Consider the following 27,557-nt stretch of genomic DNA (forward strand, 5'->3'; position numbering starts at 1 on the left):
TCCCAAAGGATCAACGAACTCCACGAAGCGAAAGGAAGATCTACTAGATATTAATTAAATTATGAATATATCAATTCATGTGAATATGACTGAAAAATTTTCATTTTTTTCTGAAAAGGTGGTGTCTATTTACTTGTGACCACGCTGTGTACACTGGTGAAAAATATTCTCTAAAAGTAATACTGTGTGTTGGAATGGTGAACGGTTTTAACTCGAGTACACAAATAAAAATAATTATGGATGCTATTCAGTTAAGATATACAACTGCGGTTAAGCCATTTTGAATCTCTTAAGTTTAGTCTCTAGGTTATTTCCCTGGATATACATACCATCTCTATGATACTTTTTTAAATAAAATTAACATCAAGTTTTGAGTTGTTTATTATTCTTTACATAGATCAGTAGAATAAATTTGTTATCACTGTGTGAATTTAGTCTTAATTTTAATCTATGATATTACTGTGTGAATTTAGTCTTAATCCTAATCTATGATATCACTTTACTTTTGTAGTTCATAGTAATATTAAACTGTAGCTTTCCCCGGTAGTTTAGCGGTAGGCTTACGAACTTACAACTCTTAAAATTAAGGCTTCGATTCCTCGCGGTGGACACAGTGCAGATAGCCCATTGTTTAGTTTTGCACAACAAAAACAACAACAATTGTAGCTAAAATGTAAGTGACCCACTTGAAAATTCAAAACATATTTTCGAAGTGGGTTAATAAGAAATATTATTAAATATTGTTTTAATGTTATTCAAACGTGGATGTGTTAATTAATAACAATAAAAAAGAAAAATAAACTTGTAGGCTGGATTACCATGTTAAAATATAAGGTTTTGTAAACCCACAAGCATCCAGCTCTCTTCTTCGGGTGGAAATTACAATACTAATTGAGAAAACTTATATGACAAAATAGAAATCAAACACGTGAGAAAATCATGAGATCAGAAACATAACAGTGGCACAGCGGTATGTCTGCGGACTTACAACGCTAGAAACCGGGTTTCATTACGAGTGGTGGGCAGAACACAGATAACCCATTGTGCTGCTTTGTGCTTAACTAACAAACAACAACATCTACCTGCGAAACGTGAATTCACAAACTTGTTGAACATAGGGGGCAATTGTGGGTGAATTCTAATAATACATATACATTTAAAACGTAATAAATGAAACGATAATACGGTCTCGAACAGGTAACACAGTGTCCTGTGGTATACAACGTTCATCACGTCATAGTTCATTGAACTTTATTTAGTTGAAGTTAGATTGTAATGGGACTGTTTGTTAGTTGGAATAAGGAGTCCCATATGAAGTTGATTGTGACTCATGCGTGCTTCAAGTTAGATTATAGTAGGACTGTTTGTTAGTTGGAATAAGGAGTCCCACATTGAGTTGATTGTGACTCCTTTGTGCTTCTACCGGTTCAATTTTCTTGTTTTTAGTTGAAGGGTTGTGGTTTATTCGGGTGAACTAACTTAATTTGATAACTCTATCCGATAAGTCTGCTAAACAGGAGACTTGACAAGAAAAAATATATATTCCGGCTGAGTTAAAGTCCAGGAATAATTCGAGTGAACGCACACTGTAAGACAGAGTGAGAGTTACTGTTTGTCACTTCTACACCGAGTCAGAATCAGATTCAGTGTAGACGTGAAGTAAAACTAACTAAATGACAAGTTGTTATCTACCACAAAACCTCGAATTTACCTACGTGACTGAATTACTACATGACTGGTCATTCTCATTTCACATATATGGGGCCATGATCTTTAGATATTACCCGTACACTCAGGGAAGGACACTGCTCTAACCTTACACAAGGTGTATGTACCAATTTTTTTCTACAGGCGGTAACAAGTGTTACCTGTTTCAGGATGACAAAGAAAAAAAAATAACTTGAAACAAGATCAACTTAATGGTTTTATTGACTCCTTGTTATGTGAAAAATCTGAACCTATTCAAAACAAAGAAAAACATTAACAACAAATATTAATACTACAGAAAGAAAAACACCTTTGATTATATTCCTGTACCACAGTTCCCCGTCTTCCTTACCTTCAGCTTGTCTCAAGCTGATAATTAACTTTAATTTTAAAACAAATCAATTTTAAACTCGCTTGGGTCAAGAATTACGTTAACTTTGTCTTCTACACGATACACATCTTGCAGACGTCAGGAACATTAAAAAATACAATACCACGAAAGTTACAACTATCAAAGATACTCTTAAACAATAAATACAAAATGAAAAATATACTGAATATACATTAAAATCCATAAAAGGAAAACTCTTTAACATAGGTAAAAAATTACACACACGATGCAAGTACACACAAACTAACAAATAAATTTTTTAACACTGAACACCACAGAATTTAACTCTATAACACTGAACACCAACTCCCTTTAGGAAGCAGTCTAATGCGCCATGCAGACATGAAATGAAACTACACGAAAACCCTTAAATGTAATGAACCTCTTATAGTTACATTCATAACATAGTTCTTTACATTACACGAACATACCTTACAAATGGACCATAATCTTTCAACAAACAGATCATAATCATAATTCTATGTAACAGACAGAAATAATATATATATATATACAATACAAAAACAAACACTTTAACACAAATATATACAATACAAAAGCAAACCCTTGAACACAAATATATACAATTCAAAAACAAACCCTTTAACACAAATATATACAATACAAAACAAACCCTTTAACACAAATATATACAATTCAAAAACAAACCCTTTAACACAAATATATAGAATACAAAAACAAACCCTTTAACACAAATATATACAATACAAAACAAACCCTTTAACACAAATATATACAATTCAAAAACAAACCCATTAACACAAATATATAGAATACAAAAACAAACCCTTTTATGACGTAGATTATATACATACATGTTAATATAAAATACTTTAACAATGATACACAATATATTGAAATATATAGAATACATTTTCAAACAACCCTTTTAACAATGATCACCCACTCCCATTAGGAAGGGTTGTCCAGCAGATAAAGAAATATCAAATGCCAATACATACTACAGCGTCACAGTAAAAACCCTTTAGCAATGATTACCACAATACAAATCAGTAGTATCACAGATATAATCATACATATTAAAGTAACCCTTCACAAAAACAATATCAACATACAATCATATTGACTATAGTCCTTCGATGGTAAAATAATACTAAAGGCATGTCCTTCAACATAACTAACCAGTATTGTATCAAAATGCAAAAATTATAAAACAGAGAATCTTTAAACATTGATGAAATATGAATGATGCAATAAACATATAACAAAGAAAAATTTAAAACAACCTTTAACATAAACTAATTAAAGGTATGTGAAAATATGACAAATTGTACACAGTAAAGGTTTTTCCAATATTATCAAATGATTGCTAGTAGAATAAAAAAAAGGAAAGAGAAAACACACAGTATATGGCTCTCACATGAAGGAACCTTGAATCACATCTCTCCACAGGCTAACTATAATGTTTCATTGCAGGATCTCTTCACAGGCAGAGTATAATGTTTCATTGCAGGATCTCTCTACAGGGTGGGTATAATGTTTCATTGCAGGATCTCTCCACAGGCTGGGTATAATGTTTCATTGCAGGATCTCTCTACAGGCTAGGGTATAATGTTTCATTGCAGGATCTTTTCACAGGCAAAGTATAATGTTTCATTGCAGGATCTCTCTACAGGCAGAGTATAATGTTCCATTGCAGGATCTCTCCACAGGCTGGGTATAATGTTCCATTGCAGGATCTCTCTACAGGCAGAGTATAATGTTTCATTGCAGGATCTCTCCACAGGCTGGGTATAATGTTTCATTGCAGGATCTCTCCACAGGCTGGGTATAATGTTTCATTGCAGGATCTCTCTACAGGCTGGGTATAATGTTTCATTGCAGGATCTCTCCACGGGCTGGGTATAATGTTTCATTGCAGGATCTCTCCACGGGCTGGGTATAATGTTTCATTGCAGGATCTCTCCACGGGCTGGGTATAATGTTCATTGCAGGATCTCTCTACAGGCAGAGTATAATGTTTCATTGCAGGATCTTTCCACAGGCTGACTATAATGTTTCATTGCAGGATCTCTCCACCGGCTGGGTATAATGTTTCATTGCAGGATCTTTTCACAGGCTGACTATAATGTTTCATTGCAGGATCTCTCCATCGGCTGGGTATAATGTTTCATTGCAGGATCTCTCCACAAGCAGGATATAATGTTTCATTGCAGGATCTTTGGAGTTTTGGCACACAAAGAGAATGGAACAAAACCCCTGGCCAATCAATACAAGATCACCAAAAACGTTCAGAATTTGATATATAGTAAAAGTCCAGTCACGCATTTGAAATGTAAGGTTGTTGGATTACAGCCGGTTAAAAGGTCAGTAAGGTATGTAGTATAAATGAGCGGTTATGACCACTGCTCGACCCCAAGGCTACCTTTGGAGGCCGAATAATACATGGTATCCTTTGTCAAGTGACAATTATATGATGTTTACATGTGCATCATGCAAAATACATCCACAGAACGTTATCCCCCTGATTTCCTTGATCCACAGTCCACCCTTGGGAGCCCTACTTGACCAGTACTCAAATAATCATGTTGACACCATTGTCATTTCCGTAGCAAAGAATTGTGGCACTTTCCCAATCAATACTCAAATAGCCATGCTGACAAATTGCCATTCCCGTAGCAAATGGCAGCACACTTTCGGAAAACTGGGTCTTTCACACATACACTAACAGGTTCATGTTAAAATGATCCTTTCCTTTACTGTTAGAAGTGACAATGTCTCTGTTGTCTTTCCTCGGGGATCTTCTTTCAGTTACAAGATTTATACTACCGATGGTGTAATTTTTCAAAGTTTAACACCAGGGATGGTACTTTTTGGATTCTCCCTAGTACTCTTACATCACGCATTTGTATACATTCTGGCTTCCCCTTCTACTGAAACAACGTTCAGAAAATATCCAGAAAACTGTGTGCTTTTATAAATATTTCAATATGCATAAGTGAAAATGTTCTATCATAACCAAATTAAATACTGGGTACACCAAGTTTATATGTGTTATGACGTTTAAGCCATTGTTCGTGAATTTGATCTATTACTACTGATAATTTCACCTACTCAAACATTTCAGTATTAAGCAACAAAAAATTCCACACTATTCTCACCAGAAAACCAAGGTAATAGTGTGATTTTTCTCAGACATGGTGTTGCACAACTCAGAAAACCACAGCAAACATTTAATTTTCTTTCAAAATCAGTGTCTCATTTTCTTTTATCTGTTCATGAACATTCACTCCCAGCTAAATATTTCTATTTCGACATTGAAATATTATCTCTCTGTTATTACATAAAATAACATTATGTTGCATCTTCAAATAATACAGCACATGCCACTAATCACAATTAACTTCATATCACAAGATATTAACATGAAATTTTTCCAGCTTCACAAAACACACATAAAACAAAAACAAACAATTAAATAAATAAAGAGCCTTCCAAAGATTCTATCAATATGCGTTCTGAAGATTTTGCTATTCTGCTAGATTAGGTGTAGGTGAGTGATTTTTGTGAAATGTTAGACATTTTATGTCAGAGAAAATCACTATGTAGCTTGGAAATTAAAGGTCACAACTGCTCTTTGATTGTGTTGTGAAACTATTGATGGATTAGGCATCCTAGTTAGCCACTATAACTGTGTAGTAGTTGCAAAATATAATTCATACATTCCGCCATACATTACTACTGATAGCTTAGAAAGACAGCAAGGAATATTACCTCTTTTCAGTTATTTTGCACACTGAACATCACTTGATAGGTCGTACATTATTCTTCTTGTTGAAGATGTATTTTTAAATGTCTCGGTCAAGGAGTTCAAGTTAATGACAGCATACACTCTAGTAATTATCAAAAACGTCTGCAATAAACCATTTTAATCTTCATAGTACCAACCTTACTTATTCCTCATCCACTTTGTCATATATATTCAGATGAAGTGAATTAACTTGAGAGCTACATCAGATAAGTCTAATAAACAGATGATTTGACAAGATAAGGAAGGTATTACTGAAGAGTGCTGAATACATAGCAATTGAGTTAAAGTCTAATAATAACTGGGCTGAACAGAAAGTGTGATACACTAAGAAATCAATCTTTAATAAAACTATTAAAACACAAAAACGCAGTCTGTATATTTGTTACTTATAACAATTATATCTTCTACACTGAGTCAGGATCAGGTGAGATTCAGTAGAAACTTGAAATAAGACTTGAGTAAAACTAACTAAATGAGAGGATTCTATCTAAAAGGAAACCTCGTATTTGCTTAGTGTAACTGTGCTACCACGTGAATGGTCATTCTCATTCAACATTGGCGGGGTATAACCTGTGGATATTACTTGTACATCCAGGGAAGGACATTGCCTAATCTTACACAAAGTCGTATGTAGCAATGTTCTCTATGAGAGGTAACAGGTATCACTCGACTTTGTGAATGACAAAAAACAAAGGTAACTTGAGAAAAGATTAACTCAATGGTTTTCTTGACCACATGTTATGCGAAAAATTTACACATACTTGGAACAAAGAATAAAATCAGATTAAATATGGATACTACAAAAACAAACCTACCACATGGTTAGACTCTTGATCAAGAACTGTGGCACTTTCCCAATCTATGTCTTTGATAAATAGCATTCTTTGTTCCATGATAGCTTATGGTGGTTTGTTATCCAAGGAGGCTGGTTTTTTAATTGTGTTTCTGAAGTCCAACTTTTAATGAACTTTCTATCCCCAGCGTATTCTTTACCGCATTTACGTTTAAATCCATATATGGCATGTTTCTGCTCACAGACAGATACGTGAATTTTTACCTTAGTTAAAATTTGTTTAAGTGTTCTGTTTTTTTTAATAACACACTAAGATCAAATCATGCTAGACCATCACAGATTTATGGTGTACCCAAACATACAAGACAGATTTATCAACAGCCTTATCTATAATGTTGCGAAACATCTCGCCATCCTCCTGAAATCTTTGACCAATGACAGCAACTACACCATCAAAGATTGAAAGAATTTTGTCAATAAAAAAAAAAATTAAGAATCAACTCCACAGATATACTTCTTAGTTTGATGTGATTCCATTATTCACAAAAGTATCAACAAACGATGCCACTTCATTAATTGCACAGGAGCTTCAATGATATTCTACCTATTGGACCAAAATTTCAGCTCAGTCAATAATGGAAATATTAAAAACCCATCTTTCAGCATCGAATTTCATTTCGAAAGATCTTATCTACATTATGGCAAATGACACATCAATGGGTTCTCTTTTTTCCCTTGTTATCTGTGGGATTTTCATGCCCGAAAATGAAGGCAACAAACAAAGGAAGAGTCACATTCAACTCTATACGGGCCTTTTTAAAATCAACCAACAAAAAGTCCTACTATATATATATATAATCTAATTTAAAATATGGAAAGTTCAGAAGACTATGATGTGATAAACATTGTATCCTACGTTACTTCTTTGAGACCTTATTATCATTTGATTTGTTACCTTTCATAGTGTTTCCAATTGTATATACATTGACAGAAGTCCTTACCAATTTGTTTATGTTTGAGAAGTTTGTGAACTTACATATTACTGGTGAATAGATTAATTGATAATCGGGTTTATATAATATTGTTGATGAGCGCCTTAGCAACAACATGTGTATCATTTCATGATTTTCTCACACAAAAATATTTTTATTTTTTAATGTTTGTTTCTAGTTAGTATTGTAATTCAACCTGACAAAGAGCTCTTTAAAGAGCTGGAAAGCTTCTGGGTCAATAAAACCTTATATTTTAACATGATACTTCAGCCTTTAAGATTATTTTTTACGTTAAAAATGTACCACTGACACTTGTGTAAGAAATGAAAATTAAATCTTAAAATGAAATATAATTTTCTAAATATCTTTAAAACTGCAACAACAACAAACCTGTGATAGAATACAATAAGATAGACGGCGAAACTTATGATATTAATATAAGTTTAGATATTTAGGTGTTTTAAAATGTGGAATTTTGTGTTTATACACGTGGTTACCAAGGCCACAACTACTCTTTCGAATAGATCGCTTAATTTTCAACGCTAAGACTACAGAGGATTGAATAAGTTATGCTAATATTATTTTTAATATACAGAGCAGCTAGTTACGTAACACTCCCAACAGATATAAAGCTGCGGGGGAATGGCATGTATAAAAACTACATTTGACATTGTTTGGTAGGAAGTGTGATGCCACAAAAATAATTGATTATTTCTGAGAATGGTATGCATCAGCTCTTTCCAAAGCAAAGTATTCATACACTCAGACCATAAAATAATGTATTTAGGTCGGGGATTTAGAACTTCTAAGATGGGGATATCCCTTGTACTTAATGGCATTGAGAAAATGTGGATCAACCAGGGTTCAAGGACCATCTAGAAAGAGACCTGCAATAAATCGTAATTAAGCCTTGGTAAGCAAAGTGCAACGTCTTGTAATAGGTAATAATCTACGATCACAAAGGTCAATGACTGAAAGTAGAATAGTAACATGTTCATTACACGACATCTACAACGTTAGAAATCTACCCTAAATTGACGGCATCCTGAATAGTAACAGGTACGTATAGATTCTTATCCACCATGCCATTCCATCAGGAACAAGACTTATTAGTCAAGTAATCATCTTCCAGCAAGACAGCTGTCCCATATGTAGTTAAATGAGATCCGACATGTTAAATAATCTGACGGAACACTCGCCACCATGGCTGGACCTGCACAAAGTTCGGATTTAAATATTATTAAGTCTGTACGAGCTCATGCAAAAACTGAGAAACCTGAACAGCAATCAAACAACTTGGCTGAATTATGGGGAGTAATACAGCATACTTGAAAACATAAAACAAATCACAATCATACACTGATAAAATTATGATAACATAATGAAGAAGTGTGCTGCTGTTTTTATAAAAATAAAATATATTCTGTGATAGTGTACTGTACAAGTTATCCGCTTTTCTTTTATATATTATGCAATAATGTATTGTACTAATGATAAATTAATGATTTAGTTGCAATTACCCATTGTTTGTGACTATGTATGTTCCTTTTCATTATTATTTCAACGCTAGAAACCGGGTTTCGATACCTGTGGTGGGCAGAGTACAGATAGCCCATTGCGTCGCTTTGTGCTTAAGTTCAAACAAAACAAACATTATTATTTCTAATTAACACAAATATTGTTTCACTGGTTTTCAGAATTAGCAGACGTACTATTTGTTGGTTCATTTAATTTTATATGATAAAGAATCTTATTTATAGGTTCTTTTACATTTCTTATAATGAATGATCTTACTTGAACCGGCTGAAACTCCAGATCAGCTTGCGAAGTGACAGAATCCAGAAAAGCCGAGTCTAACGCATTTGTCTGCTGCTTGCCTTTTATGTCTGCAAAGAAAAATCCTTTACCACCCGTTGCCTTGGTTAGAGGTTCTAACTTAGCGGATGCTTTGCTTCCGAAAGCGATAGCATTAACCACAACCTTCTCTTTTTCTAGCATGGGGAGGATTTTGTGGATCAAAGGCTTAACGTTTTCTTCTCCATCTGTGATTAAAATAATAAGTCCACCTTCTGCCAATTCTCCTTGAGATTTTAAAACCTAAAGAAAGGTAACAAGTAACACAACTTTAACACCATAGTTTAAAAAATTCCAATTCCTCATAGAATATCCTGAAGAAATATCGAAAGTTAAGTAAAATTAAAAGTACTTAGGAGTTCTTTGTTTCTTCCAATGGAAATTATGACGTTTAATCGTTACGTAATATTTAGTTGTTTATGCTCAGTGTTTTCGACAAAAGCAGTATAAAATAAAATTGGTTTGGTACCTTGAGGCCGTCTTAAGCCATACTTATTATCCCATGTCACCCTTCAGTTTTGTCACTAAAATCAAAGTATTAAACATGTTTTGGCTTAAGGCAAGTAAAAGTCGATTATTTGGCATAGTAATATGTTTAGTCGTTCCTTACTGAACTCTAATAACCTTTTTAAAAACATTAACCTATATATATATATAAGACACATTGTAGAATACCTAATAGTCTCAGTCTCAACTAAAAATAGATTTTTGCACATGTTTGTAGGGAAATAATTTTGTTGATAACGTTAATTTTCGCTAATTTGTAGGGCGGAATTAGTCTGTAACTCTGTAGATTTCTTGTTCATTTTCCAAAGAGACTGTTCATACAAGAAAGTAAAACAGTTGTAACGGATCAGAGTAAGGGTTAAACATTCACCTTTACAGCCTGTATCAATCCTTGCCCTATTGCTGTACTTCCCCCACTGTCTTTGGTTGGTAGGGCTTTACTAAGCTGAGATCGAGTGGTGTTAGAGATTCTGGTCAGATTATGAAGAACATCTGCCTTGGAACCAAAAGACACTATTCCCAGCTGGTCTCCATCTGGTACTCTGTCTTCTATAAATCTTCTGGCTGCTCTATGAAGGAGCTTGATCGGTTCTCCCTAGAAGTTGTAAGATTCTGTTTTAAAGTTGTAAACAAATTTCACGTGTTTTGAATACGAAGTTAAACAATGATTTTGTTCTTACGGAAATCTTATCTTAGAACACTTTTTTAATATTATGTATGAATATGAAACTAAATAGTGCTACTTCTTAGCATTTACTAAATACTATTTATTATTTAATTTTAGAGAAGCAAGAATGATCGGTAGAGTTATTTTATCGATCAAAAACTTAAAACAATGAAAGAAAAGCATTGCACATTAAACTATAAAATGTCTGATTAATGTTTTTGAACTGGGTAGTTTGAAAATCTTACTTCTTGACGTGAAACCTCGCAATATGTTATGAGAGAGAGAGAAAAAAAATGAGGAATTGAGAATATGTATATATCCTTTATAATATAGTAATATTAGTATATGTGTGCTAGTAAATCACAAGAATATTGATAGCAACATAAGTTTTAATATTTTTGCCAAAGTAGAAAATGATGCAAGTTAAAACTATTATGAATTTCATTGTAATGAGACACAACACACATGTTCATGTTAAATGCCATGCTTCAACATCTAAGGCGTGGCAATATTAGTGTGTTCAAAAATAAGAAAACGAGATATTGACAAAAACATAAAACACAAATAAAGAGTTGTAAATCAATTATGATAGTACATATCAATCCTGATATTAAGTTCGTACATCTTCACATTCCATTTTAATTTACCGGTCATTTATTCTCTCTAATCAAGATTTCTAATACGCTTTTAGTTCTTTTTTAGGACTCGTTCTTGATAAGTGACGTAGAAAATTTCTCTTAATATAAAAAACGCTTTTTGTTTGTTTGAAGTTAAACACAAAGTTACACAGTGGCCTATTTGTATTCTGCTCACCACGGGCATCGAAGCCCAATTTCTAACGTGTGCAACTATAAAAACGCATATACAAAATTGTCGAAAGGTAAATCATTTATACATAACTCCAACATAACAAATAGCCACAATAATAGTAAGAAAATAAGTTCTTAAATTTCGAATTTTCGGATTCTGATCAATGATTTCATTAGATAGTTATTATTAATTTACAAATTCAAATTCATTGAAATGTGACGTTTTTTATAGCGACGTTTCTCGACTAATGTCCAATCATTTCTGATATTTGGATGAAAGCCTAAACAAGAAAACTGATGTTGTTATGTATTTTTTTATTTCTGCACAAATAAAACGTCTAATACTGTATATAAATTAACTTGTCCTCATTGTAATGCAAGGTATATAGAATCCAACACCAGATGGCTTGAAACATGAGTACGGTAATATACACATCTACTGAGTGACAACAAGTCAAGTATGAAGAAGCAGTCATGCATGACTGTAATGTAGAAGTCAGAATCATAGAAGGAAATAACGATGAAAGAAACCTGCTCCTCAATTAAACTAAGTAAATGGCTAAAATTTCAAATTAATGAAATAGGATCGTCCATGAAATTGTGGTATCCGTTCAAAGGGTTATCAAATAGTTACTATGTAAATCTTAAAGATAATGACTTAATTGAATATATAAACTTAGTATTATTAACATAAGTAATCGTTTTACTTACACCCATACTTCCAGAAACATCCAACACTAAGACGTATCGACCCGCAGTTCCTTTCTGTGCCCTTACTAATCGAAATATGGGTTTTGTAGTGATAAATGTAGCCCTTTTACTAAATAAAAACATTCAAGAAAGAAATGAATAAAACAGATTTTTAGCCCAACATAAACACGTGATTAAAATGAATTTACATAAGTCTTTATACATTGTCAAAGTACAGTTGCTAAATATAACGATAATTAAACAAATAAAACACTAAACAGTAATCATGGGGAGAAACTACAGCAAGAAAACACAACGAAAAAAAAAGGTAAAATCAGTAATACGAACATATTAAAATATGTATGATTTAAATGAAGACTGCATGTTGTTCAGTGTTGGAGAGTGCTGTTTGAGGTGGAGGGTTTCTTTGATCAATAATTCCATGTCAGTATTAGACTTGCAGAGGATAGAGAAGTTTGATAGTATAGGTTGATGTCCTGTTTCTTCACTATGTTGGCGTATAGAGAAAACACAGAGGTTATTCAATTTTTGTTTGCGTTTTGATGGAAATTCCCATATGTTCATAGGCTCTGACTTTTAAATGGCGTTTGGTTTTGCCAATATAGGAGGCCTTACAAAACCAAACGTTATATTTAACACGTGATTACTAGCATTTTATAGTTTTCTTCTAAATAAAGGTTCTCATGTATTTTCTAAGAGTCGTATATTATACTTATGAAACTTAACTAAGAGATGGCGTACAGTAGACCGTGCAGCCATAGTTACAGACTACCATAGTTCCAGGTTTGTAAAGAACCTTTTTAATTTTTAAAATAATTTCTATTGTTTTGTTTTCTATTGTTTCTTTGTCAGATATAAAGATCATTTATTGACATAGCGTCACCTCAAGTATCATCAAAGTCTCACCACTAAACTTTTAATAAAACACTTAAAATTATAAAGTAATAGTCCTTAAAATCGTTAAATAGTTACTCTTAAGAATATCTTTCACTCACATAAATTGGGTGATAAAAAACTTGGTGACGTTCTTATTCTTTAACACTTAAGCCGATAAAAAAGAAATTAATGAAAACTGTAACAATAATTAAAACAAGTAAAATAATGCATTTTAGTTTAAAAAAAACAACAACAAAAACAACAACCACAAACACAACAAAAAACGATTCTTCCCAATAAGTCTTAAGTCCTACTTACGCACGTTTGGAGAAATCGGGATGGTTCGTGATGACTGTCCAGGTTGGCTGGTTCCAACACAAAGTGTTATGTTTCGTTGGAGCCCGAGCATTATGAAGTCTTTCTGCTGTGTGATCACAAAATCCTGTGATCTATCAGATGAGAAAAACAGTGTTTCGTTCAATATGTTATAGATAAATGGTGATTTACCTGAATGCATCGAGAGACTAATGGATGAATAGGGAGACTGATGGTTGAATGGAAAGGTCGACAGGTCAATGTAAAGAGAGATAATTGAATACGGAGACTGATGGGTGAATAGAGAGGATGTTCGATGAATAAGGAGACTGATGGCTAAATAGGGACTGATGGATGAACGAAAAGGTCGGCAGATCAATGCAAAGACAGATAAATGAACAGGGAGACTGATGGTTGAATTAGAAGACTGATGGGTGAATAAGAAGACTGATGGATGAATAAGGAGACTGGTGGTTAAATAGGGAGACTGATGGATGAATAAGTAGACTGATGGTTGAAGAGGGAGGCTGATGATGAGTGAAAAGACTGTTGGATGAATGAGAAGAATGTCGTATTTTTTAATTGAAAAGAAGATATATAAAGAGTCTTCAAAAGTGGATAAATAACTATGACCAACTACAAAATAACACTGTTATATTGTTGTAAAACAATGTGAATGTGTCACTTGATAATCACATATATATCAAAACTTTGATATAAAATTGTTTGCATAAACAGGTAAAAGACAAAACCCTACAAAACAAATATTTGTGTTTCATTTGTCTAAAGTATATAAAGATATTTCTATTTGATCAACAATTCCTTCAAAAAGCAAATCACGGAAAAATCCGAGTTCTTTTTGCGCCCTCTCTCTGTTTAATCAAGGAACATCTAATGCTAATTAGCAACAAAGTACTGCGAAAGATGATTTAAAATAGGATAATTTAACATAAATGATTTTCTCGACTAAATGACGTTCAAAGTTTTATGACTTACTTTTGATATTAGTTTATATTTTGCTAAAAAGTTATCGAAACAAAAAAAAGCTGGTTTTATGTACTTAAGGTAAAGTTGTGGCAACTGCATATATTATTGTTGACGTTGTTGTGGCTATTAATGGCGTATACAAACGCTTAATTGTAATAAGACACTTTTTTACAATATACTAATCACTAATCATATTACCTTACATTTCAGATGCTATTCTCCTGTTGTCTTCGGGGGAATTATGGTTTGAATTTTGTGCAAAGCTACACGAGGGCTATCTGCGCTAGCCATCCCTAAGTTAGCAGTGTAAGACTAGAGGGAAGACAGCTAGTCATCATCACCATCCACCGCCAACTCTTGTGGTACTCTTTTACTCACGAATAATGGGATTAACCGTCACATTATAACGCCTCAAAGGCTGAAAGGGCGAGCATGTTTGGTGGAACGGGGATTCGAATCTGCGACCCTCAGACTGCGAGTCAAGCGCCCTAACCACCTGACCATGCTTCCGGGAAGCATAAGGCACCAGAAGCCGAGATTCGATTCTGGGTTTCTATGTACTATCCTCTCGCCTAGTCCCCATTGAAATATGAATCAACTAACTAGTCTAATGGTTTTAAGAGGGAATAGTACTCGGGTTTTCCTGATTTTATGCTAGGTTGACTGAGTATGTTATCAGTTAGGGTGGTGAAGAAGGCGTCTTTTATCTTCCTATTTCTTGCGTGTGGTTCATCTCCAGTTATTTTAGTATCATTCCATTTTATTGTATGGTCTTCTCTGAAATTATGAGACATAGCAGATAGATTGGTATTATAGAGCCTTAATGTCTTATGCTCCTGAATTCTCGCTGTTACTGGTATTTTGGATTCTCTGATTAACTGGTGTCCATATTCACAAGGACTGTTGACAATGATGCTTTTTATTTTCCATTGGATCTTTAGATAGTTTTGTATATAGAACTGCAACCATATTGTGTTATGATTTCTGAATACCATTCTGAATTTATCCTGTTTCTGAATCTTCTGTGTGTTTTCAGAGAGATGTTTGACATAGTGGAATATGTTTATTCTTGGTGTTTCTCGTCTTTGTCAAACTTTCAGAAACGGTTGTCTGTATTGGAATTTTCTCACAAAGCTATGTAAGGACTGTTTGCGCATATTCCTCCCTAATTTTGATCAGAGAAGTCAGAGGGATGTCATTTAGTCAACAAACCAACCCCAAATCTTAGGACATTTGTATTTGACTTAATAGTGGGATTTCACGGTTACTCTTAAAGCGCATCACAGTGCGAAGCACGTTTTTGCATTAATAGGCCGGGCACCTTGAATTCCGAGGCTCACAGACCAAGCACGCCGACCGCTAGACTGTACCTGTCCCTAGGAGGAATTGCACTGGTATGTCTTTTTTCATTTTTCTTTGGATTATCAGTGCAACCAATTTTGTTCATTCTGAAGATTAAACACTTTATGACACCCGTTTCTATACTACTGGGGTGGTTCGAGGTACTTACCAATAGCTGTAGGTTTTCTTTAAGCTCCTGTGGTAGGTATAATACGAGTTATATGTTTTTGTAGCCATAACATCTGGGAAAGAGATGTTGTTATCTTATTACGTTTCTATTGTGAAGCATATCACTTGGTCTTTTCAAATGTTATATGAACTGGGAAATCTTATATTTAGTGTATGTGGTCATACTACGAATGTATTGTTAACATATCTGAGCATGGATCTTAGAGCAATGTTTGGAGGGGGTTATCTCCAAAATGTTTCATGTAGAGATTACTGAGTACTGACGATAGGAGTGAGCCCATAGGTAAGCCTTCGTATTGGAGGTAGTATTTATCTTCTTATTGGAAATACATTGTATTGAAATGGAAATTTTTGGGTTTATTTATTATCACCGACGGTATCAGTTGGGTGTGTTTTTGAAAGTTCTATCATTTCCAAGCTGTTGGCGAAGTATCTTTAGTGTTTCAGTGGCTAGTTCGTTAGTGAACAGGTTAGTTACATCTGTTTAGTGCTTTAATGGCTAGTTCGTTAGTGAACAGGTTAGTTACATCTGTTTAGTGCTTTAATGGCTAGTTCGTTAGTGAACAGGTTAGTTACATCTGTTTAGTGCTTCAAGCATTGGTTCTTTAGTGAACAGGTTATTTACCTCTGTTTCGTGCTACAAGGGTTGGTACTTTAGTGAACGGGTTAGTTACATCTGTTTAGTGCTTGAAGGGTTGGTTCTTTGGTGAACAGGTTAGTTACATCTGTTTAGTGTTTGAAGGGTTGGTTCTTTGGTGAACAGGTTAGTTACATCTGTTTAGTGTTTGAAGGGTTGGTTCTTTGGTGAACAGGTTAGTTACATCTGTTTAGTGTTTGAAGGGTTGGTTCTTTAGTGAACGGATTAAGTTACATCTCTTTAGTTCGTTTGATTCTTTCTGTTTCAGGGTAAGCCGTAAGTTGTGTGAATTGCTATATTTAGTTAGCTTGTTGGGTTAGAACAAAGTTTAGTATTTTACTTAGTGGGCTGGGTCTGTTGAACGTTGTTTACTTCAGTAGGTTACATTGTACTTAGGCTTGTGTCTCTGTTGTGTAAGGAGGCTTTTTGTTTTGAGAATCAATGAATGAATTTAGTTTGTGCGAATTTCTTTGTTACTCGCGTCTGTTGGTATGAATATGAATAGTTGTGCGTATCTTAACACAGTATATGTTGTTTATTGATCTATTTTTAGACAAAGACCGTTAGGGCTGTTTTGTGTTTATTTATACAGTAATATTTGATCTTAGAGTACGGTTTTGATAAGTTTCTGACTTTAGTCTTTCACCTTACGGGATATCTATAAATAGTAAGGCCCAGCCATAGGCTCACACACCTTTCACCACTTCTCTGTAACCTTGTGCATATAATATAACGCCATCAAAGAAACTGCTTTCAGATCTGGGATTCGGTTCAGATTTGTTGATGGTGTATTCGTAATATACCAACACACACTACAGATAGGATTTCAGAAGTTATGAAACATCAGTACAGACGGCACTCAATGATATAATTCATAACAGAAATAGAACAACGTTTATCTATTCCGAAAAACACAATTTCTATGCCAGAGGAGTCTACAGAAAACCCAGGGTTACTGATATCTCAAACCACCCGATAGTGTTAAGATTGTCGTCATAGACTACTTACTCTCCAAAATAAAAACACAAATTGTAATACAGAAGATGCTAAGAAAAAGGTAGAAATCACACAATTTCGATACCCCTTGACAATGGTTGCACTTGTTAATTTATGACGAAAATAGAGAATACGAACACCAAGATTCAGCAGGAAGTAAATTACAGACACAAATAGTCAAATTCAAAAGAGAAGTCAAAAACCATAACACTATACAATTTCAGTTTATATAGCCTTGACCAACTAAATGACCAATGAAGAGCATAAACGCCATTTATAACTTCTCTTGTGACATAAAAAGACCTAGGATAGTCAGAACTTAGGAGCGTAATATATACACAATACTCTACAAAAAGCCCATTATGTCAGAGAATAGGAAGAACATAACCTAAAATGCAATTGATACTGAATATGAACCTTGTAAGGTAACGTTTCTGTTGTGACCTATATGTCTGAGTTATGTAGCAAATATACTTCGATTTTCTTTATCCTGAGTAAATTTCAGTTTATTGTCTCTTTAATTTAATATTTTGCTACTAGTTTCCTGGTAGTTTGTATTTGATTCAGAGTTCACATACTCATTTTTCTTTGCTGTCTTGTGCGATGTTTACCTCAATAAGTTCATTTTGTTGAGAGCTCATACTCACTTACCTCCCCAGTCACGTGATAGAAATATATCACTAATATGCACCTGAGACTTAATCCACAGTGGCGTATTCCAATATTAGTTAGTAACTTGCACCTAGTTCAAAAATTGCACTACCTCACCAAATTTGCTATGTACCAAGTGTACGCCAGTACGTTACCCCAGGCTTGCATACCACAAATTAGCTTAGATCCAATTTCGTGTATGAGGTGTACGTCAGTACGTTACACCAGGTTCAAGGTCTGCCAATTAACTTATCTCTATTACGTGTCATATATTAGATCAATCAACATCATATGAAGTATTAAGTTAAAACAGTAGCAAAAACAAGCTATAATGGAGTGTGAATTTTTTTTTTTGAAATGCAGAAGGTTAATCATATTTTACAAAAAATGATTGTTATGTGCCAATACAATAACGTGTTGCTACAAATGTGAGTTGTGGTGTCACCAGCGACATGTTCAGCACCTTATATATTTGGTCCACAGCGAATATTTGACCCTTCGACTGTGCAATGACTGTAAGAATACATTAAAGTCCTTTCTGAAAATGGCGTTTTCTGGAGCAAGGTTTTATAAACAACGTAAAATCATAAGACATAACATTTTGAAGAAGGAAGCATTCAATGTTCTTTGTGGAAGAGTTTGTTTGTTTGTTTGTAATTAAGCACAAAGCTACACAAAGGGCTATCTGTGCTCTGCTCACCACGGGTATCGAAACCCGGTTTCTAGCGTTGTAAGTCCGCAGACATACCGCTGTGCCACTGGGGGGCTTGTGGAAGAGATATAAGTAAAATAACAAAGATTTTACAACAACCAGTTCCAAAATCATACCTTGAACCATCCAGAGCATTACCTACCTTTATCTAACAACTGAAAACTATAGTTATGAAAAAGAACCTTTCGACCCCAAATGTCATTGTGGTGAAGCTGGCATATCTCCTATTTCTGTTTTCCAGTATTTAAAGTTTAAAAAGTATCATCCAGAAATTAACGACTGTTTTCATGTGAAAGGTGCATAAGTAAACTGAAGTCACGGCAATTCTATCAGACAGTATATATAAGTTTTTGTTTGTTTCTTTTTAAGCACAAAGTTACATAATGAGCTATTTACGTTATACCCATCTCGGATTACGAACCTCGATTGTTAGCAGTATAAGCCCTCAAGCTTTCCACTGAGTCACCGGGGGACACAAAATAAAGTTATATGGTAGCCAGTAACACTTAAATTTGACAAAGTAGACTTACGGATGGAATGTAAGGCAGATACATGACTGATGCTTTCGCATCCTCGTTCTGCACGTTTGGAATAAATCGACAATCCTCACTGACTGTTCCATCTGCTGTAATTGAACAAGGTCCGCCATCCAACGCCTCGATCCATCCTGTAATTCTATGTATGCAGCTTGTTGGAACAATCTGTTTATCATGAAAATAAGTTAAATATCTATTTATTAGTGGAAGAAAATGTCATTAAAATTTACAAATACATATTTTTTGGTGCACTGCAGTCTGATAACTAACTACGCAACAATATATTCTATAACCATCCTTGTGTATAGATTTCATAAAATAAGTAAGAACATTGAACTTTTTAAAATGTACAGTAATTTATTGTATAAGTTAAAAGTAAAATATACAATTAAACACTCAAAGTTTTTAATTGTGTAGAGTTTTTAGTTGTATATTTTTCTTTTAATTTATACAATTAATTATTGTGCATTTTTAAACATTGAATGTTCTTACTTATTTTATGTAACTACACAACTTTAAAACATCTCATGCTTTCATTTGTTCTAAATAAGTTAACATTTTAGATTTATTAGAAGTTATATATTGAAAAAGTGCTTTGAAAGATAAGTAACACATATACTTAGTGGTACATACTAATGGTAGAAATACTAAAATAATATAATTCAAAACAGGCATTTCCTTATTGTGTGATTCATTTTAAATAACGGGTTTTAATAAGGGGTATGAGATACTCAATGTAACAAACATAGGTAGAGTAGAAAGTAGGGTAAGACGGCCACCTTAACTTTGAAAGCGGTTTTCGCCAATTAAAATAAATCTCATAAAAATGCAAAATGATTTAAAATGAGCACTTATTTATTATAAATGTCCTTTCTGGTTAAAATAAACACTGTTTTTTGTTTGAAGTTAAGCACAAAGCTCACAATGCTAATACCGTAGCATATAAACGCCTTTAATTAAATGGTCTACACAAGTGGAAAATTTTATAATTAAAAATACTTTAAATAATGTAGTTTCTTTTAAAGAATTAACTGTATATAAAAATTCATTGAAGCAACTATTGTACTTTGATATATAGTTTTAGGAAATAGAAATGCATATAGTAGTTGTATTACATAAATATATTTTAAATTAAATCCTGAAAGTGGTAGAATTAGTAACAACTATAGGCTCAATAAAGGGGAGGCACCACTCATAGAGCAGACTTTGCAACTAGCCCTCTAGTGGCAGGCATGTGAACCTACGTATTATATTACATTATACTTCAGTTTCAGACCATATACTGCTATATAAGACCTGTAGTAAAGTTTTATTTATTTGTTTTGAATTTCGTGCAAAACTACTCGATTTCTATCTAGCGAAATGAGGGTCCAAGGGGGGCGCGGAAGAGGCCTATACAACGTCCGTTTTTCCCCAAATGTCACCAAGAGAAAATGTCTAATGCACACTTTTTAGGGGAGGGGTGCGAGGGCCAGGAAAGGCTAGGAACCACTGAGATAGACTAATGGGAAGACAGCTAGTTAATATCACCCACCGCCAACCCTTGGGCCACTCTTTATCAATGAATAATGGGATTGACTGTCACGTTATAATGTCCTCAAGCTGGAAGGGCTTACGTTGTTCAATAACCTGAACTTATTATTAATTAGGCCTCCGCTATATCTTTAGCTTTTGGAAACAGATTTTAAATAATACGGCGTGATTAAATCAGAGATTCGTTGAGGACTATCCAAAGGTTTCTGCTTTGTGTTATAGTTTTCATTACAATATAACATTTATGTTTCCTTACAATCATTCTCACAGTATAATATGCATGACGTTCTGCTTCGGTAAAACTGTAACTACATCATTAATGTGCTGTAACTACATTATTAAGGTGCTGTAATTACATTATTAAGGTGCTGTAACTACATCATTTAAGGTGCTGTAACTACATCATTAAGGTGCTGTAACTACATCATTTAAGGTGTTGTAACTACATCATTAAGGTGCTGTAACTACATCATTTAAGGTGTTGTAACTACATCATTAAGGTGCTGTAACTACATCATTTAAGGTGTTGTAACTACATCATTAAGGTGCTGTAACTACATCATTTAAGGTGCTGTAACTACATCATTAAGGTGCTGTAACTACATCATTTAAGGTGCTGTAACTACATCATTTAAGGTGCTGTAACTACATCATTAAGGTGCTGTAACCACATTATTAGTGCCTGTAAAATGCTTCATAAATCATTCTAATTGACCAAAAATAGCTGGTGCACAATAATTATAATCAGTCCTTTTTAGTAGTAGATCTTGGTGATATGTCCCCTTATTATAGACTTCCTAAAATATGCCGATGTCATTAACAAATATGTGTTTATGTAACACGCATAATCAGTCATACTAAATTTATATAATTGTTCCAATTCTTGCTGAAATCACAATTTATTTCAAGATTAGTGTAGAGTAGTTTTTTTTTAAATACTAAAAGTGCTTGTCATTTTCACACACAACTGGTTGGAGTGAAATAAATAAACCAAGAAAATGACATGACGCAGGATTAGACATCACCCGTTTCACTTTATTTCAGTCGATTACACCTGAATAAAGAAGCATGTCTACAGATATTACTGTACTACCTAAACTTTCATTTCTACAATCTAAAGATAGTGTTTGTTTACCTTGCCATTTTCTAGATAGAATGCTGGGTAGTTCGGATCTCCGGGTAAGCCATATTCGTCGAAAACGCCATATCTGAGATGGGCCCATTCATGTACAATATGTCTTTCTTTAAACACAAATAAATAGTTGTAGTTAAAGACAAATTTTCTATATTTTCAATTGTTATTTATTCATATTACAATTTGTTTTACATTATCATCTAAATTATATTTAAGACATATCAATCAAAGTATTTGATACATTGGTATATTGATATACTACTGAGCATTATGCAGAGAATTATTATTTATTGATATTAAAGTTTGTTCGACATTACCTTCTAACTTATGCTTAATACACATTAAAGTGTTATATATATTGCATATTGATATACTATGGATCATTATACAGAGATATTCAGAGGTGCAGTATTCCCTGCTAAAATTTGTCAGACATGTGTAAGTAGTCTCAAATAATCAGTGACGCTTTTGTTTTCTTTAATTAAATTGGACTCACAACAAAAAGAAATTAGGTTTTGAATAAGAGAACTTTACCCTAATGGTGACGTTATTGGTAATGATTTTAAATATTTGTTCCGCAATTGTCCTCTGAAACTGTTCATCAAATATATATATCTTTATATTTGTCTTTGAACGTTTATGGTCAGAGCCAAATATTAAGAATGATAACACATAGAGTAATGCAGGATTACATGCCTAGGACATCTAGCACTCTTCTACTTGGACGTTTGAAAAAAGAAAGAAATCTAGAGCGCCTTCTGTATAACTTGTGAGGATAGCCAAAGTTTACATTCTCGGAGACAGAAAAACAACCTACGAGTTGATTCCTTCACTCTTCAAGTGTTTTTTTTTTTCCTCTAAGATATGTACTTGGAGTTGAAGTAATAGATAAAGTATTATATTACCTTTGCAACTACAGCAACCCAAATCTATATAATTCCCAGACATTAAAGACTCCTTTCATTTCTTTGATGATTGAAAAGACATTTACAGGATACGACTTTGATTTCACATCTACTCTTGTAAAAATCTTGAGTTGTGTTTATTATATTACCGAAAAATCTTTCTTTTTCTTGTACAAAAGGTGTCTGAAAGTATTTGAAAAGTTATTCCTATCTGTTTATGTTAAAGTTATTCATAAGTTTTTTTCAAAGTATATCATGTTCCAAGCAAGGCATAAGTTAATGTGTACTATATTGGATCACATCGAACGTCTATATATTTCAAGAAGAAAGAATGGTAAACTTTGAGTTTATTTCTCTATACTGTTAGAAATAAACTTAGCCACGTCTGAAAACCTTAGATTGTGACTGTTTATGACTTAGGTAATTTTTATCGTTCTATGAGAGATAACTAAGAAGATCGATTTCATCTTGTTTGGTCCAGCATATTTTAAGTATAAAAGCGTAACAAAATACAAACTCTACGTATGTAAATTTTGTTTAATAGTCCATTGGTTACATGCATAGATATTTCAAAAACACTTGTAGGGCTTACACTTTGTAAGTAACTATGTTATTTTTAAAAATGGGTTTTCCTTGAAACACATCTTGTGGTACGTAACGAATAGGCTGGCGAAGTATGATCTGTTGATCTGTAGTTTATTTGGTACTAGCAGAGACCAGCAAAACATTTACGGTCAAATTAGTAGTTTTATTGCAACAGTACTTCTTTAAATGCAGGATTTCTAGAGTAATACAAAATAATTCTAATCGCAGACACGGACATTTTAAGTTCATTTGTTTTAGGCTTAACATTAGTTAAGCCTTTCTTAAGCACGGCTTATATTCGATAAAGAGATAAATTAATGCTGTAACTTGTGTACGTTTTTTGCTTTAGTTTAATTAGAGCTAAACTTTATCGTACTTAATATTATCACTAAATAAGCTCATGTTATTCTACGACCTAACGTTAGACCTTTTAAAAACTTTGATAAGTTTGAATATGTTGTTGTAAAAAATGTCGGTTTATGTTTATTTACATCCGCTTTTTTCTTAACATTTAGAGAGTAAGGTGCGCACGCATGTTCACGACAGACAAAAAAACTGATTGTCATATAATATCACACAAACTATAGCTCAGCGTGTCTTGCACGCCAGGCATTATACATTGTCAAAATATAACGTCTCATAAATGGTTTATTTTGGAGTCCTAATACTTTTTTTTAAAAGACAATTACCATTTTATAATTAAATTAGTTTAACACTTATATTTCGGCAGTGCATATTTTCGCGATAAAACAAACTGGTTGTTCCTTATCTGATAAGGTGAGCGTTGCTCGGTACTTAGTGTGCCTAGATTGTGAATCCGAGGATTTACGGTTCGTGTCCTTTTGCTAAAAAATACAGTTAAGGCGTGGATGCACTATAAAATCCAGCTATTTTGGTCAGACTAGAGTAGCCCAAGATTTGGCGGCTGGTGTTCAAGTCTACTAGTTCGAAATAATCAGACTAGAGTAGTCCAAGATTTGGCGGCTGGTGTTCAAGTCTACTAGTTCGAAATAATCAGACTAGAGTAGCCCAAGATTTGGCGGCTGGTGTTCAAGTCTACTAGTTCGAAATAATTAGACTAGAGTAGTCCAAGATTTGGCGGCTGGTGTTCAAGTCTACTAGTTCGAAATAATCAAATTAGAGTAGTCCAAGATTTGGCGGTTGGTGCTCAAGTCTACTAGTTCGAAATAATCAGACTAGAGTAGTCCAAGATTTGGCGGCTGGTGTTCAAGTCTACTAGTTCGAAATAATCAGACTAGAGTAGTCCAAGATTTGGCGGCTGGTGTTCAAGTCTACTAGTTCGAAACAATGATAAAAAAAATCTAAAAATCTTACCTAATTAAGTGCATGCCCAATTTCACCATCTTTGGTTAATATGTTACATTATTAAAGATCTAAAAGAGTGAAACACATAAGCGATACGCATATTTGAGTGAAGATACGTCGTTTCACATGGAACACTCCGAACTTAAATATATATTTAAAAAAAGGTATAACCTGAGATCCTTAGGTATACTATAGTGGATTATTTATAGTTCTATGTTTGATTTACAAATGTTCAATAAAGTGCAACAGAAACGTTTCAATGCCTTAAAATGCTTAAACAGAAAGAAAGAAACATAATTATTTTCCTTTAATTAGACACTAAATATTGAATCATGGTTAGTAGAACTGATGTTGGAAATGTACACAAATGCATTTTTATGAGCATTGTTTTCCTCACTAGAAACAATATAAGAAAACATAAGAAACAAATGCAGAATCACACCCACTTCATCATGTTTTATAAAGTCAAAAAATTACTGCAACAGAAGAATTATCATGGAAAGAAGGAAAGAACATAGATGTTCATGAGCAGTTGGTTTACTTACCTGCCGGTCCATAATTGTCAGCAGTCTCACCATGTAGTTCTTTCACAAAATGTGGAGTGATATGAATGTACTGTCCATGCTCCCCACAACCTCCTGGTTGGAGGGTATAAGGGTCGTTTTCATGGTATGGATTGGGGTGGTCAATTCGCACATCGGCAGAGGGAAAGTAATTTTTCAAGACATCTTCATACTGGGGTTTGTTTTCCCATGTCGATGGTATGGCTATGATTATTTCCTTGAAGTAAGCTTGTCCGTTGGTGGTTGTATTTAGGTAGCTTGATGCTTTAGTGAAGAGTTCCTGGAGTGAGTAAAAATGTGAAATGCTTCTGAAAGTTACTTCTGAACGTAAACATGTTATTAATTTGGATTAGAAACCTACATGGTCTGTAAAATACAAATTTATCTAACTATTCACATTTTCATGAATTGAAACGAACTGGTTTATATCATGCAAATTAAAGCTTACCGAAATAATGTAATAAGGCTCTGGAAACTAAGTTAGGCGTTTATAGGTCCAGAAAAAAAAAAGAAGAAGAAGCGGAATAGTCCTTACTTTTAAGTTAGTTAGTAGCTTCTCATCCTCGGGAACGTCTTTGTGAATGGCAACAACAATATTTTTGTAACCACCGTTCTCTAACGATATCACCGCCAAGGATTGTAAGGCGAATTGGATAAATAGGAGGAACAAAAGTATCTCTTCCTTGTGTTGCATTTCTTACGTCTAAAGGAGTAATTTAAAAACAATTACCAATGTATGGTCAACAACTGTTTATTTAATAAATCATACAACAAACGTCGTTTTGAATCATGTTCTACAGTGATTTGAAAAATCCTCTATAACGAAAATAATTAAATTAGCTTAACATTTTGTTACTCCTGGGTCAACTTAGAGCTCACAACCCCAAGCGGGCAGCAGATGTGTAGAATACTTTTATCTATATTTAAGACGCCATAGTCCGTGCTGTCACGTCAAAAGCATCATTCTATGTTGGTCATTTGAAACTTGCGTTAGTTTATACTAAATGAGTAAAGGAACGACTGTTGCAAGAGAGTTAACGTATTGTTTATATTTCTGTGGATTATATTAATAAAGATATAGTGCACCGATTTTGTTTGTTGGAGTAGACTAGATAATATTAATACTAGAATGTGAACAAAACAGCATGCGGTAAATCCTCTCCGCTTCCCGCGATCTTTGACCCGTGTAATCCTCGCAGAGACGTGCAGCAAGCAAACACCGAGTAACACTCTAGACACTAGATACATTGTTTCTCAATTTGTTCACAAAAACTACCAATGAACAGATAATTACCTGATGAAGTTGATGAAGTACCGGTGACTGTCACTCGACAAGCTCGAGAAACGACGAACGCAGATTTCTGCTTATTTCCTTTAATCTCCAACGCAACAGAAACAGGAAGATGAGCCCATTTCTAGGAAGTTACTCTATCTCAAGTAAACGCTGAAGTTATTCCGTTTTTCCTTGGCACCATATAGGTATCATATGGCTAAAGTTAATAAGTAAACACTGGAGTTCTTCAGTTTTCCTTAGCACCATATAGGTATCGTATGGCTAAAGTTAATGTAAGTTAGATAAAAGGATTTCCATGGATTTAGTATCGTTTGTATGAAACTGCTCTGAGCTTCCAAGCCTCCTATACTACACGTCCCAGAGACGGTGACTAGATCTATCAAAAGTTAGGTACGTTAAGGTGGTGTATGGTTGACATCAGATAGGTTTATGGTTGATATCAGATAGGTTTATGGTTGATATCAGGGAGGCTTATATTTGACATCAGAGGGATTGATGGTTGACATCAAAAACGAGCTTGTTATTTATTTCTGTTAATTTCTTCTATACTTCGAAGGCACCAGATCAGCTGCTTGTATACTCTAATATAATATCAATTCGCTGCGTTAGCAACATGATATTTTGTTTCAGAATAGGTCAAAATGGGCTTTAACGACATTTTCTTATTGTTGGAGAATCTAACAAATTCACATCATTCTTTAACGACATTTTCTTATTGTTGGGGAATCTAACAAATTCACATCATTCTTTAA

General features: G+C 33.9%; 1 protein-coding gene across 3 annotated transcripts in view; it reads right to left on the reverse strand.

The window, feature by feature from the left end:
- LOC106459663 (epithelial chloride channel protein-like) overlaps positions 1–27,557 on the reverse strand; it is a 46,975-nt gene that overhangs the window by 12,276 nt on the left and 7,142 nt on the right. For 2 of the 3 annotated variants that reach the window (XM_013919303.2, XM_022386199.1), the window contains 8 exons: positions 26,047–26,214; positions 25,494–25,791; positions 22,133–22,239; positions 19,459–19,629; positions 13,419–13,549; positions 12,225–12,333; positions 10,408–10,632; positions 9,471–9,773 (listed from right to left, as the gene is read on the reverse strand). In XM_013919303.2, the coding sequence (XP_013774757.1) occupies positions 9,471–9,773; positions 10,408–10,632; positions 12,225–12,333; positions 13,419–13,549; positions 19,459–19,629; positions 22,133–22,239; positions 25,494–25,791; positions 26,047–26,205 (1,503 nt within the window). In that variant the 5' untranslated portion in view covers positions 26,206–26,214. Of the gene's footprint in view, positions 1–9,470; positions 9,774–10,407; positions 10,633–12,224; positions 12,334–13,418; positions 13,550–19,458; positions 19,630–22,132; positions 22,240–25,493; positions 25,792–26,046; positions 26,215–26,805; positions 27,387–27,557 lie in introns of all 3 variants that reach the window. The other variant, XM_022386198.1, reaches the window with a different exon arrangement.

Source organism: Limulus polyphemus, unplaced genomic scaffold (assembly GCF_000517525.1).
Source record: "Limulus polyphemus unplaced genomic scaffold, Limulus_polyphemus-2.1.2 Scaffold645, whole genome shotgun sequence".
NCBI classification, from domain to species: domain Eukaryota; kingdom Metazoa; phylum Arthropoda; class Merostomata; order Xiphosura; family Limulidae; genus Limulus; species Limulus polyphemus.